The sequence below is a fragment of the Leptopilina heterotoma genome, unplaced genomic scaffold (genome assembly GCF_015476425.1).
Source record: "Leptopilina heterotoma isolate Lh14 unplaced genomic scaffold, ASM1547642v1 Lhet_1, whole genome shotgun sequence".
NCBI classification, from domain to species: Eukaryota; Metazoa; Arthropoda; class Insecta; order Hymenoptera; family Figitidae; genus Leptopilina; species Leptopilina heterotoma.
The window spans coordinates 1,328,011-1,351,029 of record NW_025110812.1 but is presented as its reverse complement, the minus strand read 5'-3'; the positions used below and the strand labels follow the sequence as shown (position 1 = coordinate 1,351,029).

At 28.7% G+C, this 23,019-nt stretch overlaps 1 protein-coding gene across 6 annotated transcripts in view; it reads left to right on the top strand.

Moving 5' to 3' along the window:
- The window catches only part of LOC122512820, a 415,571-nt gene that overhangs the window by 204,413 nt on the left and 188,139 nt on the right, over window positions 1–23,019 (top strand). Inside the window, exon 3 of one of the 6 annotated variants that reach the window (XM_043628934.1) lies at window positions 16,949–16,997. The exons of the other annotated variants lie outside the window; for them this stretch is intronic. Within the exon in view, the coding sequence (XP_043484869.1) occupies window positions 16,989–16,997 (9 nt within the window). The 5' untranslated portion in view covers window positions 16,949–16,988. The remainder of the gene's footprint in view (window positions 1–16,948; window positions 16,998–23,019) is intronic. 6 annotated transcript variants of the gene reach the window in all.

Here is a 23,019-nt window from a genome sequence, read left to right as displayed (position 1 = left end):
TAGATGCTGTTTTTTTATTATTATTTTTAAATTTAAATTTCCTTAAATTACAACCCGTCTTTTTTTTGTTTAGAAAACTAAATAATTTCATAGCTAGACGAGTGTAAATTTTCGAATATATTCTTCTTTTAGAAAAATCCTTTAAAGAAGAATGGATTTTAAAAAAAAATAAAATTTGACACGCTGCGAAGAAAGGTACCTAATTTGTTGATGCTCTTAACACCTGGAAACTTAGTTTCTTTTGTCAAAAATTGTGGTAAAAATCTGTATAGTTAGCCCAGTATTCAACCACAAATAAACTTTAATTTTCATAAATTTCCTAGAGAAAGAAATTAATCGATTTGTTATTCTCTGCTATCGATGGGAATTTTGCTTCTGCTTCTCTTTCGGTGATCTATGATACTGCAATGAATTTGCTGTCCCACATATCCGTGTCCCTTTAATTGTCATGGATTTAGACTTCTTTAAATTTATAGATTGCTTCCACCTGAAAAAAAATAATTTTTTATTAAATTCACATCGATTTACAAATTACAATATTAGTTGTATTCTGGATTTAGTAAGACATTTTAATTTCTGAGACTGCTTTTCTTCTTCCGCTTCTGCAAAACAAAAACTGGTGTACTTCCTATTCTTCTCAATGATCCTGCTCAGTCCGCAGTGATCTATATGATACTGCAAGGAATTAGGCACAACAAATGACTGCACCTAATATCTTTTAGTATCCCTTTTTGTTGATGCTCTTACAACCTAGAAACTTGGATTCTTCTTTCAAAAATTGTGGTAAACATCTGTAAAGTTAGCCCAGTATTCAACCACAAATAAATTTTTATAAAAAATAAAGTAAAAGTTAATTACCACTAACAATGGAATTACTCTTTTCAAGTCTAACACTTTTCTCTAGAAGACAGCAGTCTACAAGTAAAGTAACAATAATAATAATAAAATACAAGCAACTTAACAAAAGACTCGTAAAATACCGCTAATTACTCGAATCATCGGATTCTATGGATTCTCATTTTCCCTCCCTTCACAGAGTTTTGCTATTTCTGTTGGGCGCAATGGCGAATGTCGACTTTCCAAAGAATGAAAAGAGAGCTGTGTGGCAGACGAAGTTGGTAAGGAGGGTTTGTGGCCAGGGGAGAGGTAAGAAGGGTGGAAAAGGTGGAAAATCTTTGCAAGGAAGAGAAACGTGGGAAGGAGAGAGCATCGTTGACGTCGTTGGCATTACGTACATTTCTTATTTCCCTTACACTGCCGTGGTGGTAAAACCACCCGCCAAAGTAAATAGAGCGTATTTCTTCTGGAAATGACAGGAAATTCAATAATCCTCAAAATGCTTTGTGGTGGGGGAAGAGAAGTGGGTTGTGGGTGGAGGGAGGGGGTGGTTGTCGAGTGTCACAGGGAGAGAAAAGTCAAGAAAACGAAGACGAGTGGATTGAAGGACGAAAAAGATGGAAAATATTTATTTGGATTCTGACACTTAACTGTTGATAAACTCCTCGAGAAACTTTTCGAACGTGAAATGTAAATAGTTGCGTCACTTTTTTTTCCTCTCTTATATATATATTTAACATCTTGAATATTAATCGACCTATAAATAATATTAATTCTGTAGTACTAGATTATTATTATTAAGATAATATTTTTATTTTTCAAAAAGGTTTTGAATTTGAATCTTTTAAAGAATTTTAATTTCAATAAAAAAATAAGAGTGATTAAATAATTATTATAAATAAAACAAAAGTTTTTGGAAAAACAAAGTTAAATTTTTGTGGCAACCCTGTATAATTGTAATTTGTTTTTGTAGAAATAAAAAAAGAAATTAAGGAAGCTTTTAACAATGGCGCAAGAAATCCTTTTTGGAATTAAGTTTATGCGTCGCAAAATATACGTTTTACTGTTTTATTTATCTAGCACATCATACACATGTTGTCCTCGGAACAACCCAAGGCACGATACGAGCTTTTTCTAATCGACCTCTCCTTTCTGAAACTACACCATAACGTCAAACGTGATTATCCCTTAAAAATTATTATCGATAAAAACGAGCCATGAAATGTGTCACGACCTTCAGTAGCAACAAAAAAGAAAAGGGGAAAAAAATAATTCAGAAAAAGTGTTAGAAATTCTCTTTTAACAAATTGCAAAAAAGAATAGAAAAATAAAATTCATTTCTATATTTTATTACAGGTACAAAATTATATTAATACTGTACTAATTTTGTAGATTATAAACAAAAGATATTACATTCAAAAAAAAAGTTAGCCAGTCAACATATGTAATTTTCTGATGAATGAAATTTTCACGAATGCTAATAAAATTTAATGAACGTGCAATTAAGTCGTCAGATATTCATATAAACACGTCAATTTACCTCGGGTTGTTAATATATCTGTTTATTTTCCTCCTGGTATTATAATAATTTACTGAATATAATGCCATACAAATGCATTTATTTCCATTATTATTTTTTCATGAATGCGAATGCCAAAATCAATAATACTGATGTAGAATTAAAAGTTTCTGACTCTATTGTAATTATTCACCAATAGAAGAACAATCGTTATTGTGATTTTTTAAAATTAACTACTTTATCTTTTTTTTACAATAAATATAAAGCCCAGTATTCAACCACAAATAAATTTTAAGAATGTACATTAATTCCCTAGTGTTAGAGGGTAGATGGAGTCATAATGAACACTAACGATCAGCTGGAACTGTAAACAACAGTTTCGCCCTGATTGATCAAATTGGAAGTGTTCGACAACTATGGCCAATCAATTTCTATTGATTTGGAAACTAATCGACACTGAGGGAAATTATTTTCAAAAAGTAAGAGAAGCTAGTGTTTTAGGGAAAAACATTTTTATTTTTATATCGAGTCTCTTATGTGTGATGTACGAAAATTCACACTACTAATGAAAACATAAAATTATTTCCAAAAATAGCATAAGAAATAGGATTCTTATGTTTATTTCGAGTCTATTATTTGTGATGTAGGAAAATTCACACGGCGAACATAAAGGGGGGAGGGTGGTGAATTGTGTTGTCCACCGGAACAAAAGGGACACACGCGATTGTCTAATTTACTCTTTATTAGACAATTGCGTGCAACAGCGTAGTTTATGCGAAATTAAAAAAGATTTCTTTTAAAAAACTTTAATTAACGTATATTAAAAGTGGATTTCAATACATTTTCACAGTATTTTGTTTCGAGAATATAGGAAATAAGAAATGGGTCTTAAAACAACAATTTTTTATCACTTACATTTCGCGTAGAAACGGAAAAATGGTAAATTCTAGTTAACTATGGACAAAGACTTAAATATAAGTACTATTATATTTACTATTTCTGTTTTTTTTTAAATCTACACTTTAAATTCGCTAATAATAGAAATAAAAAAAAACAATTCTTCAAAATTATAATCAAATCCTTTAAAACGATCCAATTCAATTATTTTCAAAAAATATTCCAAATTCAATTATTTTCAAGATCTAGTATTTTCATAAAATTTTGCAAAAGAATTAAATTATTTTAAAAAATTGATAAAACTCATCCAAAATTCAATTACTTCCATAAATAAAATTTTCCACAAGAATTTAATTATTTAAAATAAATTTTTTTATAATATTTATTATATTTCGAAAATATTTATAAATTAAACAATGTTTATAAAATTCTTATAAAGGATTCAATTATTTTTTAAATCTTTTCGGAATTCAATGATTTTTATAAAATTTTTAAATAGAATTATATTATTTAAAAATATTTTTGTAAAAATCTTCGTAACAATTCAATTTTTTTCATGAATAATAAAAATTTTTCAGGAATTTAATTATTTTAATTAGAAGATTTAGCTTCATTATTTTTGGGATCTTCAAAAACCCTTTACTAATTTAATAGTCTCCACCCTTTGGCAAAAAATCTAAAACTATCGAAAATTCTCAAAAATTCAAAAAACCGAATTTCTTAAAATTCAACATTTTTTCTTCTTTTTTATGGCATTTAGCTTCACTATTTTTGTGCTTTACAAAAACACTTTACTTATTTAATAGTCTCCACCCTTTAGCAAAAAATCTAAAATTATCAAAAATTCAAAAAATCGAATTTCTTAAAATTCAACATTTATTCTTCTTTTTTATGGCATTTAGCTTCACTATTTTTGTGCTTTTCAAAAACACTTTACTTATTTAATAGTCTCCACCCTTTGTTAAAAAAATTAAAATTATCGAAAATTCTAAAAAATTCAAAAAACCGAATTTCTTAAAATTCAACATTTTTTCTTCTTTTCTATGGCATTTAGCTTCATTATTTTTGTGCTTTCCAAAAAAAACTTTACTTATTTAATAGTCTCTACCCTTTGTTAAAAAATTTAAAATTATCGAAAATTCTAAAAAATTCAAAAAACCGAATTTCTTAAAATTCAACATTTTTTCTTCTTTTTTATGGCATTTAGCTTCATTATTTTTGTGCTTTTCAAAAACACTTTACTTATTTAATAGTCTCTACCCTTTGTTAAAAAATTTAAAATTATCGAAAATTCTAAAAAATTCAAAAAACCGAATTTCTTAAAATTCAACATTTTTTCTTCTTTTTTATTTCATTTAGCTTCACTATTTTTGTGCTTTTCAAAAACACTTTACTTATTTAATAGTCTCTACCCTTTGTTAAAAAATTTAAAATTATCGAAAATTCTAAAAAATTCAAAAAACCGAATTTCTTAAAATTCAACATTTTTTCTTCTTTTTTATTTCATTTAGCTTCATTATTTTTGTGCTTTTCAAAAACACTTTACTTATTTAATAGTCTTTACCCTTTGTTAAAAAATTTAAAATTATCGAAAATTCTAAAAAATTCAAAAAACCGAATTTCTTAAAATTCAACATTTTTTCTTCTTTTTTATGGCATTTAGCTTCATTATTTTTGTGCTTTTCAAAAACACTTTACTTATTTAATAGTCTCTACCCTTTGTTAAAAAATTTAAAATTATCGAAAATTCTAAAAAATTCAAAAAACCGAATTTCTTAAAATTCAACATTTTTTCTTCTTTTTTATTTCATTTAGCTTCATTATTTTTGTGCTTTTCAAAAACACTTTACTTATTTAATAGTCTCTACCCTTTGTTAAAAAATTTAAAATTATCGAAAATTCTAAAAAATTCAAAAAACCGAATTTCTTAAAATTCAACATTTTTTCTTCTTTTTTATGGCATTTAGCTTCATTATTTTTGTGCTTTTCAAAAACACTTTACTTATTTAATAGTCTCTACCCTTTGGCAAAAAATCTAAAACTATCGAAAATTCTAAAAAATTCAAAAAAACCGAATTTCTTAAAATTCAACATTTTTTCTTCTTTTCTATGGCATTTAGCTTCATTATTTTTGTGCTTTCCAAAAAAAACTTTACTTATTTAATAGTCTCTACCCTTTGTTAAAAAATTTAAAATTATCGAAAATTCTAAAAAATTCAAAAAACCGAATTTCTTAAAATTCAACATTTTTTCTTCTTTTTTATTTCATTTAGCTTCATTATTTTTGTGCTTTTCAAAAACACTTTACTTATTTAATAGTCTCTACCCTTTGTTAAAAAATTTAAAATTATCGAAAATTCTAAAAAATTCAAAAAACCGAATTTCTTAAAATTCAACATTTTTTCTTCTTTTTTATGGCATTTAGCTTCATTATTTTTGTGCTTTTCAAAAACACTTTACTTATTTAATAGTCTCTACCCTTTGTTAAAAAATTTAAAATTATCGAAAATTCTAAAAAATTCAAAAAACCGAATTTCTTAAAATTCAACATTTTTTCTTCTTTTTTATGGCATTTAGCTTCATTATTTTTGTGCCTTTCAAAAACACTTTACTTATTTAATAGTCTCTACCCTTTGTTAAAAAATTTAAAATTATCGAAAATTCTAAAAAATTCAAAAAAACCGAATTTCTTAAAATTCAACATTTTTTCTTCTTTTTTATTTCATTTAGCTTCATTATTTTTGTGCTTTTCAAAAACACTTTACTTATTTAATAGTCTCTACCCTTTGTTAAAAAATTTAAAATTATCGAAAATTCTAAAAAATTCAAAAAACCGAATTTCTTAAAATTCAACATTTTTTCTTCTTTTTTATGGCATTTAGCTTCATTATTTTTGTGCTTTTCAAAAACACTTTACTTATTTAATAGTCTCTACCCTTTGGCAAAAAATCTAAAACTATCGAAAATTCTAAAAAATTCAAAAAACCGAATTTCTTAAAATTCAACATTTTTTCTTCTTTTCTATGGCATTTAGCTTCATTATTTTTGTGCTTTCCAAAAAAAACTTTACTTATTTAATAGTCTCTACCCTTTGTTAAAAAATTTAAAATTATCGAAAATTCTAAAAAATTCAAAAAACCGAATTTCTTAAAATTCAACATTTTTTCTTCTTTTTTATGGCATTTAGCTTCATTATTTTTGTGCTTTTCAAAAACACTTTACTTATTTAATAGTCTCTACCCTTTGTTAAAAAATTTAAAATTATCGAAAATTCTAAAAAATTCAAAAAACCGAATTTCTTAAAATTCAACATTTTTTCTTCTTTTTTATTTCATTTAGCTTCACTATTTTTGTGCTTTTCAAAAACACTTTACTTATTTAATAGTCTCTACCCTTTGTTAAAAAATTTAAAATTATCGAAAATTCTAAAAAATTCAAAAAACCGAATTTCTTAAAATTCAACATTTTTTCTTCTTTTTTATTTCATTTAGCTTCATTATTTTTGTGCTTTTCAAAAACACTTTACTTATTTAATAGTCTTTACCCTTTGTTAAAAAATTTAAAATTATCGAAAATTCTAAAAAATTCAAAAAACCGAATTTCTTAAAATTCAACATTTTTTCTTCTTTTTTATGGCATTTAGCTTCATTATTTTTGTGCTTTTCAAAAACACTTTACTTATTTAATAGTCTCTACCCTTTGTTAAAAAATTTAAAATTATCGAAAATTCTAAAAAATTCAAAAAACCGAATTTCTTAAAATTCAACATTTTTTCTTCTTTTTTATTTCATTTAGCTTCATTATTTTTGTGCTTTTCAAAAACACTTTACTTATTTAATAGTCTCTACCCTTTGTTAAAAAATTTAAAATTATCGAAAATTCTAAAAAATTCAAAAAACCGAATTTCTTAAAATTCAACATTTTTTCTTCTTTTTTATGGCATTTAGCTTCATTATTTTTGTGCTTTTCAAAAACACTTTACTTATTTAATAGTCTCTACCCTTTGGCAAAAAATCTAAAACTATCGAAAATTCTAAAAAATTCAAAAAACCGAATTTCTTAAAATTCAACATTTTTTCTTCTTTTCTATGGCATTTAGCTTCATTATTTTTGTGCTTTCCAAAAAAAACTTTACTTATTTAATAGTCTCTACCCTTTGTTAAAAAATTTAAAATTATCGAAAATTCTAAAAAATTCAAAAAACCGAATTTCTTAAAATTCAACATTTTTTCTTCTTTTTTATTTCATTTAGCTTCATTATTTTTGTGCTTTTCAAAAACACTTTACTTATTTAATAGTCTCTACCCTTTGTTAAAAAATTTAAAATTATCGAAAATTCTAAAAAATTCAAAAAACCGAATTTCTTAAAATTCAACATTTTTTCTTCTTTTTTATGGCATTTAGCTTCATTATTTTTGTGCTTTTCAAAAACACTTTACTTATTTAATAGTCTCTACCCTTTGTTAAAAAATTTAAAATTATCGAAAATTCTAAAAAATTCAAAAAACCGAATTTCTTAAAATTCAACATTTTTTCTTCTTTTTTATGGCATTTAGCTTCATTATTTTTGTGCCTTTCAAAAACACTTTACTTATTTAATAGTCTCTACCCTTTGTTAAAAAATTTAAAATTATCGAAAATTCTAAAAAATTCAAAAAACCGAATTTCTTAAAATTCAACATTTTTTCTTCTTTTTTATTTCATTTAGCTTCATTATTTTTGTGCTTTTCAAAAACACTTTACTTATTTAATAGTCTCTACCCTTTGTTAAAAAATTTAAAATTATCGAAAATTCTAAAAAATTCAAAAAACCGAATTTCTTAAAATTCAACATTTTTTCTTCTTTTTTATGGCATTTAGCTTCATTATTTTTGTGCTTTTCAAAAACACTTTACTTATTTAATAGTCTCTACCCTTTGTTAAAAAATTTAAAATTATCGAAAATTCTAAAAAATTCAAAAAACCGAATTTCTTAAAATTCAACATTTTTTCTTCTTTTTTATGGCATTTAGCTTCATTATTTTTGTGCTTTTCAAAAACACTTTACTTATTTAATAGTCTCTACCCTTTGGCAAAAAATCTAAAACTATCGAAAATTCTAAAAAATTCAAAAAACCGAATTTCTTAAAATTCAACATTTTTTCTTCTTTTTTATTTCATTTAGCTTCATTATTTTTGTGCTTTTCAAAAACACTTTACTTATTTAATAGTCTCTACCCTTTGTTAAAAAATTTAAAATTATCGAAAATTCTAAAAAATTCAAAAAACCGAATTTCTTAAAATTCAACATTTTTTCTTCTTTTTTATGGCATTTAGCTTCATTATTTTTGTGCTTTTCAAAAACACTTTACTTATTTAATAGTCTCTACCCTTTGTTAAAAAATTTAAAATTATCGAAAATTCTAAAAAATTCAAAAAACCGAATTTCTTAAAATTCAACATTTTTTCTTCTTTTTTATGGCATTTAGCTTCATTATTTTTGTGCCTTTCAAAAACACTTTACTTATTTAATAGTCTCTACCCTTTGTTAAAAAATTTAAAATTATCGAAAATTCTAAAAAATTCAAAAAACCGAATTTCTTAAAATTCAACATTTTTTCTTCTTTTTTATTTCATTTAGCTTCATTATTTTTGTGCTTTTCAAAAACACTTTACTTATTTAATAGTCTCTACCCTTTGTTAAAAAATTTAAAATTATCGAAAATTCTAAAAAATTCAAAAAACCGAATTTCTTAAAATTCAACATTTTTTCTTCTTTTTTATGGCATTTAGCTTCATTATTTTTGTGCTTTTCAAAAACACTTTACTTATTTAATAGTCTCTACCCTTTGGCAAAAAATCTAAAACTATCGAAAATTCTAAAAAATTCAAAAAACCGAATTTCTTAAAATTCAACATTTTTTCTTCTTTTCTATGGCATTTAGCTTCATTATTTTTGTGCTTTCCAAAAAAAACTTTACTTATTTAATAGTCTCTACCCTTTGTTAAAAAATTTAAAATTATCGAAAATTCTAAAAAATTCAAAAAACCGAATTTCTTAAAATTCAACATTTTTTCTTCTTTTTTATGGCATTTAGCTTCATTATTTTTGTGCTTTCCAAAAAAAACTTTACTTATTTAATAGTCTCTACCCTTTGTTAAAAAATTTAAAATTATCGAAAATTCTAAAAAATTCAAAAAACCGAATTTCTTAAAATTCAACATTTTTTCTTCTTTTTTATGGCATTTAGCTTCATTATTTTTGTGCTTTTCAAAAACACTTTACTTATTTAATAGTCTCTACCCTTTGTTAAAAAATTTAAAATTATCGAAAATTCTAAAAAATTCAAAAAACCGAATTTCTTAAAATTCAACATTTTTTCTTCTTTTTTATTTCATTTAGCTTCATTATTTTTGTGCTTTTCAAAAACACTTTACTTATTTAATAGTCTCTACCCTTTGTTAAAAAATTTAAAATTATCGAAAATTCTAAAAAATTCAAAAAACCGAATTTCTTAAAATTCAACATTTTTTCTTCTTTTTTATGGCATTTAGCTTTATTATTTTTAGGCTCTTCAAAAACACTTCACTTATTTAAGGGGAGGTTCCCATTGCGAGAGTCAAAAGAATTGATTTCTTCTTTATTGTATTTTTTTAAACCTATATTTATACTTTTTATGAAAGTCAGGGGAAAGGTCAAGAAAATAAAAAATATGGATTGGAATTTTTGTCAGTTTTGTGAAGTGTCTATATCAAGAGTTTTGGTTGTCAAGTTTAATTTTTCGATAGCTACTTTTTTAATACTTTTTTTTAGTTTGAAAGCTACTTTTTTAAAATTAGTTATCGAGCACGAAGTCTAAAATAGTTTAGAACCTGTAAATTAATATATATTTATCTATGTACACATTTTTTAGTCCTAAACTATTTTTACCTTTGGACATGGTTTGCTAGATTTTGAAAATGGTCAAAACATAAAAATTTTCAAGTTTTATACTATTTCCGCCCTAATGGTGTTGAAGTTGTTAGTCAATGTTTCAAAGTATGACTCAGAGGTTGTTTACTTTGTTTAAAGCTTTTGCCCACAGTTAGTTAGAATTTGTCATTTTTCCATTACCACGCTAAAGTAAACATTTTTTTTATACTAACTAAATTTTTTCATATATTTTATAAAATTTTTTTTAAATATTTGTAAATTGAATAACAAAAAAAAGTAGATAATACGAAATCAATCTTTTTCTTTATCGTATAAATTGGAATGTTATATAAATCTTTCTTTTTCCTTGTCTTCCTATCAATTGCTTGAGAATAGAGATACTCAGAAGAGGATCAAGATCTCATACATGTAAAAGATATTCGATCAATCGTCTTGCTTTTTCCAATTCTTCGTAAAACACAAGTCCTCCTTTAAAAAAAAAAATTTTTTTCCCTTCTTTCTTGCAACAATTTCTTTCCTCCCTTCCTGTGCCAAGCTTTTATCATGGCAAGAATTGCCTTGAGGAAAAAGAGAGAAATAAGCAAAAAGATCTTTTCTCTTTAAAATAAGAATAGCCTTCGAGCGATACACGCGAAAAACGTGATCTTCCTTCCCTTTAAGATTTTCCTCCACTGGCTTCGACTTTATTAGAAAAGGATACGTACACATACATAAACCCTGATAGACTACTTTAATTTTCATTTTATCGATCAATTGAATATATGGTAAAATTTCTCATTTCTAATTTTAATTACGTTTCACGTGAAATGAAAAATTTTCTAATAAAATTTTTTTTTTATTCGAAACTTAATAATTTACCTCGGTTCTAATTTACTCAGGTCAATAGATTTTATATTTAATAATTTTCCTAATAGACTTCAAAGGAAAATTGGATAGACGGAATATGATGTTTAATTTATTAAATATATTTTCCATGAGAGAAAATCGATGAAACTTTAAGATAGTACACGAAACAAGTTTAATTAATTTTCGAGTTTATTTGAAATAATTTTTGACGTTTCAATTGTTTCTATATAAACTGGAATTTGAACTATTCGTATGTATAAAATAAAATATTTCTGTTTTTGCCATGCTCAATGTAAAAGTCTATTGAAAATATAATATTTTAATTAAAAAGTGATGAAAATATTGCGAGCACGTAAAATTTGTTTACTGAATAGCTTTGATAAATTTATTTTTTTCAATGTGAAGACAAAATGATTTTCATGTTATTTTATTCGAATTCATTGGATATTGCGAGGTGGAATGCAAAAATTCTTTTTAATTAAAATACTCGATATCAAATGTAATTGTAATTTTTTTATTGTATTGGGTAATGAATAGGCGTGCACGAGAAGTGAAAAAAAATTTACCTTGTTTTGTATAATTTTTTTAAAAAGAATAATTTTTATAGAAACTATAAATTGTGTACCTAGTGTATAAAGTAGCCGAGTATTAATTATAATTCGAATTTTCAAATGATGGACCACTGTTGGTTTGAGAAAAAAATTTTTTTTAAAGCATTTTAACTTTTGTTTTTAAAATTGGTATAAAAATTTTTTTTCATTTACCGAGCAAACTCGTTTATAATGTGGACATAGAAGAGATTTCCAGAGTACATACGTGTATAACTTTAATTAAACAGATATGGACTAATTTTTCATATATGTCCGAACTACAGGTTGAGTTACACACCTATGTATATATATATACAAATCCATATTTGTCGAACGTATTTGCTCATCATACACTATCGACTAACTGTAGGGAAGGCCAAGTTTTAAATCGGAATATTCAACGATAATTAATATCCTACTGCCGTGTTTGTTGGAAGATTATTATGTGACTTTGTCGCTAGACCTATAGGTGAAATTTAGGAGAAAGTTTACTGAAATAATTTTTTTTGAAGCAAGAATAGATTTTCATTTAGTTTGGAAAATAAATTTTTAATTTCACATCTGGTTTAGAATTTAAATATGAAAGTAACAAATAGAAAGGATTTGGGGTATATAAAATAATTAATCCCCATGGCTAGGACAAAAATTAATTACCTTCTGCTCTAAATAATTTTTTGTGAAGGATTCTCCGTCGGAAAATAACACTAAAATTATTGTGGTCGTGAAAATTAGCCCAGTATTTAACCACAAATATACTTTTAATAATGTTTTTGTGTTCCTTAGCGGAGGGTAGATGGAATCACAATGCATGGTAAAATATGACAAAGCATTGCTAATAAGTGATACAAAATGTATTTTTCTTTATGTAAAATAACGCCTCGTTAATTGTGGTCCTGAATAGTAGCCCAGTATTTAACCACAAATAAACTTTTTCAAAAAAAAATTATACTCACTAATGTTCTTGAACTGCAAACACACAGAAGTAATTGTCTACAGCACCTTTGGTGACTAAAATCTGAAGTATTCAATGTATCCATCCCTTTCAGCATCTGCACCATCACTAAAACAGAAAAAAAACAATTTAAAAATTTCTATTAAACTAAATTAATTTTCTACGTAAAATTTTCGACTTGTTTCTTATTTCCAAAAAAGAGAAAAATTACGAAAGGCAAAAAGCGAGGCAAAAAGTAACAGAAAGTCAAGACTGATGTAAATTTTCAAAAAAAAAACAATGAGCAGACGTTGCTTTTCATTGGTAGGTTAAGTCTGTTATCAATCAAACTTGGCAATGGAGGGATGAAAAATTTTGCCCATGCAGCACGTGTCAGTGGCGTAGTGTAGTTAATGGCTTCTATTATGAGCACACGCGAGCTTTGGCGTTTGAAAGAGATAGGAGGTGTGAGAAGCCTCGTTCGTAAAGGGGTCGGGGCAGGAGAAATGAGAAGAGAGAGGAGAAAAAGGGGAGACGGGATGAAATAGGTCGCTGCGGCCGATAGATAACCAATTTGTCTGTTAATCTTCACCCATTCCAAAAACCATTCTCAATTCTCCATCTTTTCTCAAAACAAATTTTACTCACGCATTTACACAAAAAAAAATTTTTCTCCAATGAGAAAAAAATGGATTTCTCCGACACTTTTTGTGAGGGTTCCTTTTAGAAAAGTCAAAAAAAAAAGAAATTCACGTTTGGGACACACTCTTGGAGATTTCGCACTCATCTACAAAAACCTACTATTCACTACCTTTTTTACGTTATGTTTTTGGATACTCTCTCTGAATTTGTAGAATCCATTTATTCTTGCTGTTTGGTTGTCCTTTAGTAAAAAGTATCGCCACTACGACAAGGTCTACCGAACATATCCATAACATCCACGATGTTTATCAGTGTTAATGGTATCTATCAGCAGATTAACCATAACAGTTTAAAAAAATAAGCTAACCAAAAGGAAAAATTCAACATGAGACTTATTTCTGAATTATGCACAAGAATTCTCCAGAAAGTTTGGACTTTTGTGAATATTATTTCTTGTCATGGTTAATTTCCATAAATTATCGACCTTTTGGGAGGAAAAGAATGAGAATAGTTTCTTGTAGTTTATTCCTCTCGGGTTTCGACCTTAGACACCACTGGCAACTGGGGAGCAGTTCGTATATATATATATTGCAAAAACGGGCAATCTTCCTTGCTTTTCGCCGCAAGCATCTCTCCCCTTTCCCTCCTTCCATTCTTCAACCCTCCTCGTCGCTCCTCTTCCCCGCAAACTAGTTAAATCATCCTGCCGCGGGCCGACCCCCAGATACTGAATTCAGATCACGTACAGGGAATTTATTTGAAGCGCGTATGCGCCATGAAGCAAGTTTGCGCCCGTCAGAGTTTTTCCTAACCAAGTCCGTGGGTGTGATATGCGCCCACTGACCTCCCCCAACTCCAATTCCCTTATTCCTCCACACCCTCGATCAGTTTTACTTTCAAAAAAGTTTCCTTCGCGAGAAAATAAAACAAAAAAAAAAACCCTGCGCTGAATTCGACTCTATACGCGCAAACTTATATAAAAGATTACAACAAATTCCTGATGAGTGATTTTATTTATTTTCGTAGAAAATAAAAATTTTCCACTTGGATATTTTTCCCAATATTTTATTTAATATCATTCAATTTTCTCATTTTCCAAAGCTTTTCTTGTCCTGTTTCTTTCATTATTTTTCCAAACCAAAAACCACAATGTTTCTTGGTCGATTAAGAAAAATCGATCAATAAAGAATTACAGTCCCCCTGTAAGTAGTTTCCTTTCTCCTTCTCATTTTTTTTTGTAGAAAATGGAAGAGGTGGATTTTTTTCCGAGTGGAAAAGAAGCTTTGTTTCTATCCCTTTAACACTGAGTCTACCAGTGTGGTTTTATTTTTACATTGGCTTTGAATCCTTTTTCAAAATCCTCTTAACATCTCCCTCCATTTTAGTTCTTCAATTCACTGCAACATATAGTTACTTCAACTGTATTTAAAAAAAGGAGAAAAAAACTCATTTGCTCAAATCCAGTAATCCTATAATGACCCATTTGTTACATCTGAATTAAAAAATAGAAATTCTATGCTTTTTCATTTTGTTAAATATTCCGAAGTATAAATCTTTAATTTTGCAAAATTTCATGAAGCGTTGGTTTTAGTTTATCAACTGATCAATAAATTCGATAAAATATTTCGTACCTATCCCTTTGTAAAATCGGATTTCAATTTGGGTAAAAGCGCTCTGCAGAAGTTTGTTTATATTTACAAAACATATACGCACATATATATATATATATATATATATATATTCATATATATATATGGTGCTAGAGGGTGGGGGAGAAGTTAATCAACATGAAATTCAACTCGTTACATTATTACCAAAATTGTAAATACTGGTATTGAAATTATTTTTAATAAATACAATTTCGTATACGTTTCTCATTAATTACTTGCTTTGATATTAATAATTAATGTACGAGAGTTTTGTTTTTCTAAAGAAAATTGTGTTAAATGACAGTATTATAAATAATAATTCTTCACTAGTTTTTAAAAGTGTTGGTTGTAGGTCTATAGAGGATTAAGAAAAATTCCGCGGTTCGCAATAAAATTCGTGAGTTGAATATAAAGTAGACTTTTGAGACGCCTATCGCGTCACGTAACGTCTACGCTTAAACGTCTTATTCTAGAAACGTCCGTGCCTTGGATTCAAGTTAAACACCGTTCTCGAAGCTCTCTCGTTAGTCGTCAATCCGCACGGAACACGCCTTGTTTGCTCTAAGCCTTCACAGGACTCGATTTACTTCAAACGTTTATCCCTCCCAATTATAAAATCAAAATTGAAAAACTAAAGGTAAAGAAAATTTTTTCACTTTATTAACACATAGTTAAAATTGTTGTTGTCAATATTTTGATTTATAAAATTGAATAAATTGACGCGTTTTTATCGTCTTTTGCGAAATGTTTTAACTAATAGACTCAATAAAATATAGAAATATTTTTACCAAGAAAAAACAGTTTTTCATTTATGAAAATAATTACCTTTAGTGTTTGTTAGGTCTTCAATCGATAGACGTCAACCACAGGTGTAGCTGACGATTACTACTGATTTGAGTCACCACAGGTACAGTAGACAATTACTACTGTGTTTGCAGTTCAAGAACATTCTTGAGGATGTTTTCTTTAAAAAAATTTATTTGTGGTTAAATACTGGGCTAATTTTCAGGACCACAATTAACGAGGCGTTATTTTACGTAAAGAAAAATATAATTTGTATTACTTATTAGCAATGCTTTTCCATACTTTATCATATTTTAACATGCATTGTGATTTCATCTTCCCTCCGCTAAGGAACTCAAGAACATTCTTAAAAATTTATTTGTGGTTAAATACTGGGCTAATTTTCAGGACCACAATAATTTTAGTGTTATTTTTCATAGGAGAATCCCTCACAAAAAATTATTTACAGCAGAAGGTAATTCATTCTTGTTCTAGCCATCAGTCTGCATTGTGGCTCCATCTCCCCTTCACTAGATAACTTAAATACTTTCCAAAATTGTTATGCTTGTTTTCTTCCCCCTAACGGTAATTATCAAAAAGTAATTTTAATCATGTCCTTAAACTTTTTTGTTCTAAAATTTTCTATTAAATATTTCTTTTACTGCTTTTTCACTATCCCTTCAAAAAAAAGTTGATTCTTATTAATCTTCCTTCACTTTCAAAATCAATATACTTCCGTACAAAATATAAAGTTGAATTTAATATAGAAAAAAAAAGAATATTTTACGCCCGAGTGAAAATCATGAAGAGCGACTATATTTGGAAATCAGCGATCCGTGAGACGAGCCAAAGTCGCCCTTCTGTAACCGTGTCCCTCCCTACCCCTTCAACGCCCCCAAACCATTGCCATTACATTTTGTTACCTCGGCTTACTTCCAGAGCAGGGTATTCTATAAATTTATGAAAATCCAGACAACGTGCGCGCCAGCGCTCTTTCGCGTTTTTAACTTTCGTTGAGCTTTTTGGGAAAAGCTTTTATCCCATATAACAGCCATTGCGCGGCTCGCAATTCTGATTAATCGTAGAACTATCGTATCAGCATTTTTCCCTCGATTAAGTCTCGGAGGTTTTCGATAGCACACAAGGCGAATCAACCAGAAAGAGAAAATAGGAGCACTCAATACCAGAATCGAAAAAAAATTTTATTTTGAAAATGGTGTAATTCCTTTCAAAATAGAAAATTTTATTTTTTAGTAACTACAGTTAAATATATTGTTAGTTATATATTGAAAAGTGTAATCTTTTAATTAATTCTAATGTGGAAAATTTTTTCTGTTACAGGTATGCAGTGATCTTCGGTGTTTCATTATTGCGATAGAAAATGCTGTCGGTATGTCTAACGCTTACAAATACTCCAAGTAGACAAAATCCCTCATTAGCTTTATATAAATATAAATTCTTAATCGAAAAAAAGGTATTTTCTTTTAACAAATTTTACAATAATAAACTTTTTTTTATGTCATTAGACATTGAGCTAATTTTAATTTCTTGTGAGTGAGAGATTTCTTTTTTAGACTCTTATACCCGTTAATAGAATTCGAAGTATTTCCCCTTGCAATTTGAACTCGAGCTCTCGTAGCTCCTCTGCACTTCCTTTCAATCTTTTCCAAGATTCGACACTCTCTCTCTCTCTCTCTCGTTCCTTCCTTCACTTAGATTCTACACAAATTTTCCCAAACATTTCAAGCTCATTCTCGTCAAATATTCGTCTCGACTGGTGGAAAACATCCACTCGTACAATGAAAATTTAAGCAAGATAAGATGAAGATTTTCTTACTGCAGTTAAGATTATCTCCTTTCTAAAAGCATAGTTTTTTTCTTACGTGTGGAAATGGTAAATTCTAGCTAACTATGGCCAAAGACTAGCCAAAGTAAACAAACTCTAAGCCATACTTTAAAACATTCACCAACAACTAAATCAAATTTTTTGTTGCACAATGAAATAGCTCTGACAAAAAAATTCCATTGGGGACAGAATTATGCTTTTTTAAAATTCTTTTAAACATTCAGTTTCCAGATCATCCATGACAATATCTGAGACGAAAACAGAGATTGGAGAACCCATCGGTATACCGTAAACTTGTCTGTGGAATTTTCCATCGAACGAAAAATAAGTGTTGTTAAATACAAATTCAGTAAAAGCAATAACATCAGAGAGGGATTACACATATTGACCATAGTCGAAATATAGAAATTTGCATAGTTTTCCCATTGGCCAGCCGGGAGTTTATTACCCTAATTATCGTAATAAGTTGAAATCCTTTGAATGTTTCATCCTTTTCTCTTATTTGGTTGGAAAAAAATTGCACTAGAAGATTTTATATATATTTCGAGGTAGGGTAACAATTGACTCGGGGAGTTTTGTACAAGCCTCTTTTATGACGCTTTTATTTACGCTAGATCCGTAAGAAATATTACATTTTCCAAGTAAACTCGTCTTAGTCTCCAGTTTTCCCTTACAGTGCGCTCTTTTACTTTGGTTCTTCTTATCCATGAACCTTCTCTCTTCTCGATCCTCGCCCACCCCAACCCAGTGTGCTACTTTTCTTTCCCTCATACACTTCTACATTTTAGCGTCTCTTCTTTTGCTGAGAAAAATAGAAGAGGAAGAGAAACTGCTCTCCATTACCATTTATAGTGATTCCTGAACCATCTCGCTTAGAAGGACCAACACATCTAACCGCGCGTCTTGTAGAATCAGCAGCGCGTCTACTTTCTTCGCTGCGTCTGATTTATCGGTCTTTGTCATCCAACGATGCATCTTCACGATTCCCTTTCAAAAGAGAATTTTCCTACTTTCTTTTTTTTTCTTATCCCCTTCGCTCACTTTTTCAAATGCAATGTGCACCCCCTGAATTTTTGTTATTACAGGTGGTATGCTGTGTATTTCTTTTCGATTGGTTTTTCCCGACCAAGTGTTGACACAGAAGATCTTCAAAAATCTCATAACTGAAGCTATCGGGATGACAAAAAAAAATTTATTTGTGGTTAAATACTGGGCTAACTATCCAAACAACTTTAATTTTATTCCACAAGAATAAAATTTTTATACCTAAAAATTGATTTCCAATAAAGTAAATTAAAAGCAAACTTTGTTTTCCCAAAGGAAGGGAAAAAAAATTGTCTGCGAGTTTGAGTCATCACAACCTGGCACACATACAATTTTTGTCTTCCTAAAAAAACAAGTTGGACAAATTTCAATCCTCTTTCCCGTCGCATACATATTGATGACGAATGTTTTCCTAACTAAATCATCGGAAGCGGAAACCGCAAAAATACATAACAAAAATTCAATATATATATAAATTTTTATGAGTGAAGACGTCTCGTGAAATCGAAGCACACAGCAAAAGCAAATGGTAAAGAAATAAACTTTGGCTAACTGCCAAAAAGAGTCTTATGTCTTTCACACCGAAAGTTAATTTGCGTAATGGCGTGTATTTAAAATCTCTCGCGTTCTAAATGACATCGATTCATGTAAAAAAAATTCTTTCCCCCCTCGAACTATAACTTTCGAAAGGTCATTAACCTCTCCCTTCACCAGGATTGTCATCGACGGATTCGTTTTAAAACGGAGGTATAAAAAAAATTCAATTTCTTGTAACGAGCGATTGAAAAGAAGACTTTCAAGAGAAACTGAGGAATGAAATATAGAAAGGAGTGGCACGGATAATAGAGAATAGGGTAAAGAGAGGGGAGTGGATCATAAAAAGAAAGAACAATAAAAAATAAAACTGAATATCAATCAGCTTTGATCCCTTTTGTCAAATCGAATTATTTTTTTTATCAATAAATTTTCCTACTTTTTCTTTTTATTATCGTTACTCGAAATATTATTTGAAAAATTTTTTTCATTATATTTTTAAAAATTGATGAACGTAAATTTTTTATGATAGTAGGTAATATTTATGTTTCGATTAATAATTTTCTTTTAGTGTATAATAGAAGTTAATTATTTTCTAACACTATTTTTGTTGACCCACAATTTCAAGGGGTAATTTTATTGCAAATTATGTGCGGGTAGAGTCTACCCCATCTGCTTCCTGAAATAAATTGCCAAAACCCAGTTCCTATTTATTTTACACTCAGTTTACTTCGTAAACCATGTTAAATTACATTACTCATTATTTAATCTCCGTTTCTCTCCCTCATTCTTTCTGGGGAACCCTTTTTCGCTTAGTTTAAAGCGCAATGTCTAATTGTTATCGTTCACCCCGTTCACTTGCACCCTCTAATTTTCTTTCTAGAATAATCATTTAACACTGAATTTTAATCTCAAAAGTTCCCCTTTATGTCTATTTGATATAGAACACCCTAGATTCATCATGTAACTTGGAGGATCGGTACAATTTTTCAACAAAATTTTTTTTATTCGTAGTTAAAAAATTTATATTTAGTAAATGATTAATTATCTAAGTTAACCAATTTAAATTATTTCATAGACCATTCCAAAGGTTGGTGGCTAATTAGCATTGTGGTTCCATCTACCGTCCAGGGAGGAATTTAGGAATTCAATATTCTTAAAGATTTTGCAGTTTGATACTGTTTTAATTTTCTAGATCTACTTTTCCACTAATGCATTAATTAATAGACTCGATATAAAAAATAGAAGTGTTTTTACATTAGGTGATGCTTTTTATTTTCGAAAATAGTAACAATTAGTATTTGTTACGTCTTCCATCGGTAAATATCACTTAAGCTGCAGTAGACAGCTTCTGATTTTATCACTCAATGGCAAATTGGTGTTTGCAGTTCCATGGTCGTCAGTCGTCATTGTGGTTCCATCTATCCACCAATAAGGAACTCAAGAACATTCTGGAGAATGTTTTTTTGGAAAAATGTATTTGTGGTTGAATACTGGGCTAATTTTCAAGACCACAATTAACGAAGCGCTATTTAACATGAAAAAAAAAATGTTGTATTACCCATTAGAAATACTTTTCTATACTTTGTCATATTTTGCCATGGTTAAAGAATGTCGCCAACAAAAATTAATTTTTCATTAAATTAACTTATATAGACACAAAATCTTTCAATTTTCCCTATTTTTAAACCCTGGTCAAGGTATGGCAAAGCATGGGGAGAAGAAAAAAAAGATTTATATTTTTAAAATTTATTGTGGAATTTTTAAACTGTGGGCAAACTATAAAAAACCGTGGTTAGGGGACTCAAGAACATTCTTAAAGTTTTGTGGTTGAATACTGGGCTAATTTTCCAGACCACAATAATCATGGCATTGTCCCGCAAAAGTAATTAAGAATTGTGGTTCCTGGCGTATATATTCAGTTGTAATTTTCAAATAATGGTCAAAAGACAAAATGCTTCGTCTTATGATTGTAAATCAGTCTAAAATAATTCTAGGGAATAGAATTTATGTTAAATTTTTTTTCAGTAAGAAAATTTATATTTCAAAATAAACGTATAATTTAAGTTAGTTCATGTGGGACTTGTGCGACTGTAGAGACCACATTTGTCACCTTAGAGCGTATCCTTCACCCCAGACATTTTCACCTGGGAATATTTACCTCTATGGCAAATTACCGACGTCCGTCGTTGTCTCTGTATCGCTTAGGGCAGGTTCAAAACTTTGCAAAACTTCTGTCCACTCTCTATATATAGATCATTGTTTGATTCCCCTCAGGAAAATGAACATCTATTTTCTCCTATGTACGTTTACTTTAATTTTTTTTTTTTGGTAAAAACTTTTATTATATATTCTATTTTTCCATTATTATCCAAAATAAAAATTATAAAATATTTTACTATATTTCATTCGATTGAAACAAATTAGAAATGACATTTAAAATTAAATATAAAATAAAAACAGACAATAAAAGAAGTCTTTTTTTAAAAAAAAAGTAATTATACTAGTACAAGGACATGAATATTTTTCATAGAAATAAAGTCGGTTAACGTGAGTCAAGAGAGATAATAGAGAAAAGATAACTAAACGACAAAGAAAAATTAATTAAAAACAAGTTGGAAAAATTACATAATTTCCGTGCAGAAAAAAAGAAGACGATGAAGAAGAAGAACGTGGAAGAGTGAGTTAATTAAACTAAAAAGCCTCGAGCACTAGTTGAAAAATAGCGAGCAAATGAAAAACATTTATTTTTTCAACATTTGTTGGATATTTTAATTTTTGTAAAAATTGCGCTCTTTGTAACGTAGGAAGAGAGAAAAAAAAAATGGAAAAACGAAAAGGGTAGGTATTGATAATGGCGTACAGGTCAAGGTCTCTGGCTCGTTGAGATGCGGTTTTTTTTTTATTTTTACTTTACCGTTTTTCTTGTATTTTTTTCCACCGTCCTTCTTCTGTCTCTTTTTTTCTTTTTTTTTTTTTTGCTCGTTTTGGATAAGAAAGAAAGACGGCGGGTAATTAAGTTAAAAAGCGTCGTCTCGCTTTGCACCTTATCACAGCCAAGCCCTTTTGTTCCTGCAAAACATTTTTCATCGTTTACGCGTAACAGCCGGGGGAACTCCCTATCCGACGTACTTAGTTCTGCTTTATACCAGGGACCACCGCATGTTTATTCAAGAGCCTCACGTCCAGAAGATATTCTCTCTGCAAAAGGTTACGTGACAAGAGCAGAAGCAGCAGCAGCCGGAAGGGAAAATGTCCTGTCATAAGGACCAAGCGGTAACAAGGAAATGAAAACTTTCATTTTTACAATTTTGCAAAACAAATTTTTAATTTCTTTTTGTATTTATTTTTTGTATGTTCAAAATATGGTTGATACCAAAAGTTTATTTGTGGTTAAATACTGGGCTAATTTTCAAGATCACAATTAATAAGGCGTTATTTACCTTGAAGAAAAATACATTTTGTATTGCTGATTAGCAATTCTTTGCCATAGTTTGTTATGATTAATGAATGGTAAAGCAAAAATTATTTTTCCCACCACATGTGCAGCAAAAGATTAATACTGATTCCAGGAATCAATGGCAGACTGGTGTTTGAAGTTTCACGATCGCCAGTCGACATTGTGGTTCCATCTACCTTCCGCTATGGAACTCAAGCACATTCTTGAGAATGTTTTTTTTTTAAAAAGTATATTTGTGGTTAAATACTGGGCCAATTTTAAAGACCACATTAAACAAGGTGTTATTTACCATGAAGAAGAATACATTTTGTATTGCTGATTAGCAATTCTTTGCCATAGTTTGTCATGGTTAAAGAATGGCAACAATAAAAATTAATTTTTCCATCACATGTGCAGCAGAAGATTGTTACTGACTCGAGCAATCAATGGCAGACTGGTGTTTGAAGTTTAACGATCGCCAGTCGTCATTGTGGTTCCATCTACCCTCCGCTAAGGAACTCAAGCACATTCTTGAGAATGTTTTTTTTT